Genomic DNA, 9,123 nt, shown 5'->3' with positions numbered 1-9,123 from the left:
ATTGAAATCAATGAAGTAAACGTTATATAACAATGGCGTAAACATTATAAAATACACAGAGGGACAATTTTTTTTTCTTTTGTAAACCTCAAGTCAGGTAACTTGATTATGTAGTAGAACTGACATCTATTCAATGCAGCCGCCTTCAAAATTAGTCATCGATTCAATACCAGTCCGGAACTGAGAGAATAAATTTTCCACAAGGGTTGACGGGAGCTCGGCGAATACTGGGCAGATGACAGCAATCAGACCGGATTTTGTGTTGTGGAGGGCATGTTTGTGATTCTAGAAGTGTAACCCATTTTGAGTTTCAGAACAGTTTCAGATGGTTCGCTGTTACACACAAGTCCTGGGAGGTGACTTGTTTGTAGTAGACAGTTCCACAGAACAAAATATTCTTACCGTGTCGAAACCCGGGAAATAACATGTGAAATTGCTCCAGAAAAGGTTTAATATTTATGAAGCAATTCTGGTTTCTGATTGGTTTGTAGCAGAACGTGAATTAATTTGATTCGTCTGTTCTTAGCAGCATCGTTTATAAATAGAATCGTCCGACTGTGTGGGATCATACCCCATCACACGTCCAAAATATTGCAACAGTGATGTTCTCGACGAATGAGGGCCAGAAAAGACATGTACAAAGCTGTAGCATTCCTTCCGAAGCAAAAGCTGCGTCTTTTTAGGATTGTGGGCCGGCGCCGTCTTGTTGCAGCACTAATGGTCTGCCAGAACTCACCTGATTGGACGAGGGAATCATCAAACTCTGTAGCACTTCCAGATACCTTTAGTGTTGACCTTCAAGCCGATTAAAAGATGTGAGGTGGCATGATGTGGTCCTCTTTTTTTAACCAAACCAAAGCTCACAAATGTGGCCAATAAGATGGCTGAGTTGTGCTATTTATTGTTGAACCGTCCGTATTTGCATTTTGAGAGTGTTGGCAATAGTCCTGTTAACATTTTTTGGGTCGGTAGTGAGAATGAACTGTAAAGTGGTCCATCTCCGATCTCTCTCGTTGAACATTGTATCACTTTCAAACAAAATAGAAGCCTCCTATCACTTTTGTGGATTTGTACACAGGCCAACTAGCAGATTGTTCGCCACAATAAAAGTTTACCAGTTTTCATCAACCGGAAATTAAATCATATTTTCTTTTTCAGGTAGACAATTTTATCGTTCCACTTTGCATTTGAGTTACTGTAGTTGATACTTAATCGTTTATGTTAATGCAGTCATGGCCTGGGTAAATATGCTGAACCTTGTTGACTGCATTCTTTAAAAATATATTAATCAGTTTATTCCCAAATTCTATTTACTTAAGCTTATTCTTAAAGTTACTTTAATAGTATTCTATAAAATAAACTTGAATAAAATAACATGTACCCCTCAATATATGTAATGCAAAAAGTATATAATCTATATATGTGAAACAATAACATTATGTGATACATAAATATATTATATGGAACAGCTATATATATATATATATATATATATATATATATGTATATATATATATATATATATATATATATATATGTGGTACATAAATATGATTTACCTAATATAAGCGATGCATCAATATTTTCAATTCATATACGTGATACATAAATAGTATCTAATTTATATATAAATAGTATCTAATGTATATACATTTACCTTACGTTGGATGCATTATACTGCTCACAGATCGTCTACAAATGTTGTTTAGATTTAATTTGAGGGGAATCGTAACAATTGCAAAATAATGAGTCGACGATGTTACGAAATTCTTGAGAACATCAGCTCTCAGGTTAGTTCTGTCAATGGATTTATAAATCCGGATTTATAATGGAATTTGATCTGATGCATATTGAATATATATATATATATATATATATATATATGTGTGTGTGTGTGTGTGTGTGTGTGTGAGAGGGGGTGCGTATATATATACATATATATATATATATATATATATATTCATTATGCATCATATCAAATTCCATTATAAATCTGGATTTACAAATCCATTGACAGAACTAACATATATATATGTATGTATATATATACATATATATATATATATATATATATATATATATATATATATATATATATATATATATACGCACCCCCTCACACACACACACACATATATCAAATTCCATTATAAATCCGGATTTTTAAATCCATTGACAGAACTAAACTGAGAGCTGATGTTCTGAAGAATTTTATAACATCGTCGACTCATTATTTTCAAATAGTTACCATTCCCCTCAAATTAAATCTAAACAAAACTTGTAGACGATCTGTGAGCAGTATAATGCATCCAACGTAAGGAAACTATGTTAAGTGTATTATACAACAATATTTATCTTAAACTTACATATTCTCTGTGCGGCGAACGATTGGTTGCCTTACTAGGATCTCACATATTATTTTTGAAACCATCTCGTGTGTGGTTATTATTTTATCTTCGACACGTGATCTTAGTAAGTATCCTGATTGGTATAAAATTTGATGGTACTATTTTATGATCGACATGTATTCTTGTAAAAGTAAAAATAATACAGAGTATATATGTAAATGCATCATACGAAAATGTATATTAAACTGCAGAAAAAAATAAAATCGATTATCAAAACAGATGTAAGAAATATAAGTACGACCGTTTTTTTTCCTAGATTGACTGACTGATTAACTCATAAATATCGATTAGAAGAGCAACCCTGGGAGAAACGTCGAAAGATACGCAAACCCAATGCAAGATATACCAGCCGCGACTACAAAACTCGGTTAATTACAAAACTTAGTCGAACTGAAGGAAAACATTGCCGCTACGTCAAAACTCTTTTTCATATCATTGTGTTTTAAGCATACCCGATCTCACAATTTAAAAAAAGAAATAAACTTTAAGGACAAAAAATTCCAAACAACTTTTCATGTTTAAAAAATCTCTTACGAAGAAGATTATAAAGATTTGCCCTTATTTACTGAAAGTGAGTATATTTGCTATATCTCCATTAAAAGAAACAACTTATTAATAATAGTATAAAATACTTGTTTTGTTTAATCTATATATAAAGTAGTTGCTAATGCTGTTTTCTTTTTTTTCATCGGAGTCACCACTTATGAAGGTCACTATGAAGGTAAAAATCAACGAGTCTATCTGGATCTTTGGCATGTAATGTATTGCAATTATTATATATAGCTATGTAATACATTCTGGCGGGGTAAAATGTCACAATCATTCATTTTTCCAGAGATCTTGGCTACGGAGTTTATGTAAGTCTTTCATTTATGATAACGAGTAAACGTCAGACCCAGAAGTTTACCAAGACAAAGAACTTGTTTTTGACGAGAGACATTCATATCAATCAGGGCCTAATTGAGATCAGTATGTTAATGATAAAACATATTAAAGCTTGGTTTTCGGTGCTTTAAAATTAACGAGACACTTTTTTATCCCAGTGAAACACATGCTCAAGTTTGGATGACAAAGACTCAGAGAGATATTGATCGTTGTTGGCGTTTCGTGTTTTGCCGTAGATCGTGGACTAGTGGGTCAATTAATTATGCGTTGTACAAAATGTCGAATATTGCAAATTAATTACATGCAGATTTTCTTTCTACAAAATGAAAGGAAGAGAAAAAACGTGAATAAAATGCGTGAACAAACGAACAACAGCATTTGTTTCAAGGATGAAGAAAAACAACAATGAACATTTTTCCAGTTTCTCCACAGCCGAAATGGCGTCTTAGAATTAATGGCTATAAATTTATACGGGCATTCTTAGAAATGAATTATACGAGAAACCCCTAAAAAGAGGGAGTAAATAGTTCTAGGTGAATATGGTTTATGAATAAGTAACCTTGTAAACATTTTCGAACTGAGAATTTTGTAAAAAAATATTAACAAAATATGGGGTTGGAATAATTCCTGTAACATTGTAGATTTTCCTATTCAAATTAAGCCTGGTACGTCATTTTGGGTAGAATTAAACAAGTTTGCTTACACAATGATTTATTAATATACAAGACATCATATCATTCAATGTGGCAACCTTTGGCTGCAATGACACGTTCCAACCGAGGTCGGAAACTCTTAAAGGCCTTTCTGACGTAGTCCTTCGTCATTGACGCCCATGCTCGGTTCACAGAGGCTTTCAGCTCATTTGTATTACTGTGGCGGGTCTTACAGGCCCTTGCCTCAATATGCGCCCACACAATGAAATCAAGGGTGTTTAAATCTGGCGACTGTGGAGGCCAAAATTCTTTGGGCCAGAAGCTCATGTTAGTCTCTTACCAGTTCTGCGTAATTTTTGCGGTGTGTGCGGGTGTGCCGTCCTGCTGGAACACGTAATCTGCTTTCATGGAAGAACTTTAGTTCCCAAAATGTATTTGTAAACAGCGGAGGTTAGCCTGTATCCCTGTTCAAACCACACCGGGGCATCTTCTCCGCATTGGATGCTACGACCCCAAGCATCATAACAGATGCTGGATGCTTGGTGGTTGACACTCTCCTGTGATTAGAGACATCATTCCCAAAGCTTAAGACCCGGTCGTTCTGCCTGTTGAAGACTGGATCGACAGTGAATGTTTTCTCATCGGAGAAAATGAGGATACGATTCCCGTGGCTCTTTAAGTCATTCAACAGGCGGGTGCTCCTCTCCAGACGTTTATGAATCATTGCAGCACTCAAAAGGGGTTTCTTGGAACGTTTTAGACTCTTTCCTCCCATGTTCTTGACCATCCTTGACACCGTGGATACAGAAATCTTCATCTTTTGTGCCAGTCTTGTCATTTTCAGCTCAGGATCATTTTCAAACGCCTTTTTTAATGGTTCCACGCCTAATTTTTTTAGGCCTTCCTTATCGAGGTCGATACTTAAGGGTCTCAGAGTTTTTCAGACGTTGGGCAATACGATAGACAGTCATTCTACTTACGTTTAGTAGCTTTGCAATGTCAGTTTGTTTGCGACCCGCGCGCAGCAAAACGGAGATTTAATTCCCTTTTCCTTCCATTGGGTTGTACTTATAATTTAGAATTTTCTCAGGCGTCAATATTGTATCTGCAACATATAAGTATTAATTAGACGTACTCAAATGTTAGTTACAATCAATAATAATACATGAATTTATAAAAATAAAAATGTAACAGGACTTATTCAAAACCCGGTATCTAATAGGCGGAGAGATCTTTTTATAAAGCAAATAATGACCTTGGTGAAAAATGCCTTTCTGATTTAATTAATATTGCGTCTACAAGATCAGTCTACTATGTGGAACACGTAATTATTATACATAGACTAAGGTACAAGCATAACTAGAAGGGACTTTGTATATCAATATACAAGCTATAATAAATTTCTCTGTTTATAGTGCATGTTAACCTGCTGTTATTGTTGATTTTATGCTAATAGTCGGATCTTAATGTGGAGAAATGCGTGACTTACCTGGATAGACCACGTGCGGGTCGGTCACCGAAAATAAATAAAAAGAAAGAAAAGCAACGGTCAAGACTCTTATTTATAGAGTAGTGATCACGTGAGTTAGAAGAATATGCAAATAGAGGTGAACGATTTTGCGATATAAAAAGCCTGTGTTGTTAAGAGGAGGGGCAGACTGTTGGCAGAAGTCAGTGCTGTCAGACGTGCTTTAGAGTTTTGTTATTATATGCTGTGCTCGATTGTTGGGAGAGAGAAAAGAGAAGAGGAGGAACCAAGAAGACATTCTGCAGATACTTGACTTTGTGTTGGTTTTAAGCTATTTCGGCGCTTGGTGTGCGGTGACTAACAATGGACAGATTCGACATTCGCTTAATACCCGAGTTCGACGGATCTACCACTAGACCGGCTGTCGTCGAATGGATTGAAAAGGCAGAGAAAATCTGTAAACTGTGCAACATTAAAGAACCAGCCACAGTTATCCCTTTGAGGCTAACCGGAGGGGCCTATGCAGTCTACCAACAACTCGGGGATGAACCAAACTGGGATGAAATCAAGCAGAGCCTGTATACAGCGTTTGGTACAGATCCATTTGTTGCATGGCAACAGTTCACGAGCCGGACACTTCAATCCAAGGAAACAGTCGACGTGTACCTAGCCGACCTGCGAAAATTATCTGTACCGTTTGGTGGGGTCAACGATAAAATATTAAGCTGTGCTTTTTTGGTAGGCCTACCCGAGGAGGTCAGTAAACTGTTGCGGGCATCATCAAGAATCGATGAATTGTCAACTGATGAGTTATTGGCCCGAGCTCGAAACATCTGGAAGGAAAAGGAACCAATTGCAGCAGCATCTCGTTTTCGACATGAGGACAATGTGGACTCTCTTCCAGATAGTAATAAGCATGCCACCCCAGTGTGCTATAAATGTGGGGAGGCCAATCATTTTGCTAAAGAGTGTCGGAGTGATAGGAGAGGTGTATATCCACAATCAAAGAGGCCAGTGCAATGCTATCGCTGCAATAAGTTTGGGCACATATCTCGCAACTGTTCGGGAAACGAAGTTGGGGGCAAGGTACTATCGATACCCTTGCCCCCTGCCAACCAATAAACACAGGATTGCCTGTCATTAGCGTTAAACTTGATGATGTGCAGTGTTCAGCACTTATAGACACGGGGTGTTCCTGGTCTATAGGTAGTGCCCATTGCTGTCCGGTGTGGCGGAGGAACCCAGTCGGCGTTATGACCATCAATGGCTTATCACGGGTATGTTGTGGTGAAGGGACAGTCACAATCTGTACTGAAAGGATGACACAGCTAAAGTTGACGTTCTGGTGATGCAGGAGAAACCCCATGGCTACGACATGTTGCTTGGAATTGATGGAATACAAGCACTAGCAGGCGTTACAATCACAGCAGCTAGAGGTATCAGGCTTGGAGAAGGGAAAGACGTCTGTGCAGCCATGTCGATTGAAGAACAAGACTTCTGTGCTACATTTGATGACAACGAAAGGGTGTGTACTGCAAAGTGGAAATGGGCCATGGGCCAGGAACCAGATCGGCTGTGCAACACGATTCCAGAGCATGCAGTTTCTACCAAGAATAGGGCCGCATATGAAGAAGAACTTCAGATGTGCATTGACAACGGCTGGTTAATACCATACCCACAGGAACGTCTGGGACCACCCAAGGGATTATTTCCGCTCATGGCTGTTGAACAACCTACCAAAGAAAAAATTCGTCGCGTAATGGATTACCGAGAGTTGAATCGGCATGTTGATGCGTTTACCGGAAACGCAGATGTGTGCGCTGCTAACTTGAGAGAGTGACGTCAAAAAGGGAGCAATGTAGCACTTCTGGATCTAAAGAGGGCCTACCTGCAGATACGTGTCCATGAGTCATTATGGCCGTTTCAGACAGTACTACTCAAGGGAAAACTATATAGTTTGACACGTTTGGGTTTTGGCCTAAACGTAGCGCCCTTGATTATGACAACCATTATTAAAACTGTTTTGATGCAGGATGAGACCACAGCAAAAGCTGCTTCAGCCTACATAGATGACATCTATGTTAATGAGGACATAATGTCTGCGGATGCAGTTCGAATAAAACTGAAAGCGTTTGGGTTAATGAGCAAAGACCCTAAGCGCCTAAAAGATGGAGTGCCCGTGTTAGGCCTCGAGGTCTGGGAGGAGGGCAATACGTTGCGATGGAAGCGAGGGAGCCCACTTCCAAAGTTACCCAATATATTAACAAGACGTACTGTGTTTTCTATCTGTGGTAAATTGGTAGGGCATCTACCTGTCTGTGGATGGCTCCGATCGGCAACAGGAGTGTTGAAAAGACGAGTGACTACAGTAACAAAAGGATGGGACGATGTTGCGGATGATAATTCTCTTCAACAAATGATGGCTGAAATGTTGTCCAGAGTGCATAGGCATGACCCTGCCCGGGGTGAGTTGCAAGTGTCTGGAAAAAAACTAAATGCATGGGTTGACGCAAGTTCGTTGGCTACAGGTGTCGTGTTGGAGCAACTAGGTGTTGTTGTGGAAGATGCATGCTGGCTTCGTCCGAAAAATGATGCCCAACATATAAATTTGGCAGAACTTGATGCCACGTTAAAAGGTCTTAATCTCGCATTGCAATGGCAGACTAATGTTGTGCATCTCCACACTGACTCATTGTGTGTTTACCATTGGTTAACCGACACCTTGACTGGAAAGGCTCGAGTTAAGACTAGAGCTGCAAGTGAAATGCTAGTACGAAGGAGACTAGCAATAATTAAGCGTGTAGTTGACGCCTACAGCTTGCAGGTAGACATTACGTTAGTCTGGTCGATGCAGAATTTGGCTGATAGCTTGACTCGAGTACCAAAGAGGTGGATCGATGCAATGAGGCAGGGATCCGATCTTCAACAACAAACATGCGCGACTGTAAAGGATCAATTAACACCTGACCAGATCCGTATGATACACAAGCAGATTGGACATCCTGGAATTCAGAGGACTGCATATTTTGTCCGAAGAGTATGCCCTGCAACTACAAAAGCATCAGTGAAAGCAGCCATACGTTCGTGTGAAGAGTGTCAGAGAATTGATCCGGCACCATCCCAATGGCAAAAAGGGAATCTCGAGGTGGAGGGCAACTGGCAGCGAGTAGGGATGGACATAACACATTATGGGGACAAACATTTTTTGACCATGACGGATTGTGGCCCGACGCGTTTCACAATATGGCGCCTGTTGACACGACAGTATGCAACCAGCATTATACAACAGTTAAGAGCCGTCTTTTTTGAACGTGGTGCCCCGATTGAAATTCTGACTGATAATGCCGCCACAGTTCGATGTCAAGAATTTCAGAAATTCGTGCACGAATGGGGGATTAAAATGCATTATCGGTGTGCATATTATCCCGAGGGTAATGGTATAGCAGAACGGTGTCACCGCACCATCAAAAGAATTGCAGCCTGGACGCAGTACTCTATTCCAGAAGCTGTGTACTGGTATAATATAACACCCAATGGCAATGCAACACCAGCAACTGCACCAGCCAATGGGATTTACCAATATGAACAGCGTATGAAAGAAGTTGATGCCATACCATCAGTGGTGAGTGTTGTCAATACACCATATCAGGTGGGAGACCTTGTTTGGATAAAACCCCCGAATGCTGGGTGCACTACGAAATTTTTCCGG

General features: G+C 39.3%; 1 protein-coding gene across 1 annotated transcript; it reads right to left on the bottom strand.

Annotated features, from left to right (window-relative positions):
• Positions 1-4,397: 4,397 nt before the first annotated feature.
• LOC145240373 (uncharacterized) lies at positions 4,398-4,784 on the bottom strand. The gene has a single exon (XM_080103952.1). The coding sequence runs from the start codon at positions 4,782-4,784 to the stop codon at positions 4,398-4,400; it is 387 nt and encodes a 128-aa protein (XP_079960078.1).
• Positions 4,785-9,123: the final 4,339 nt, after the last annotated feature.

The sequence above is a fragment of the Euprymna scolopes genome, chromosome 19 (assembly GCF_053919585.1).
Source record: "Euprymna scolopes isolate OS-2025 chromosome 19, ASM5391958v1, whole genome shotgun sequence".
Taxonomy (NCBI): Eukaryota; Metazoa; Mollusca; class Cephalopoda; order Sepiida; family Sepiolidae; genus Euprymna; species Euprymna scolopes.
This window is presented reverse-complemented; position numbering and strand designations above follow the sequence as displayed.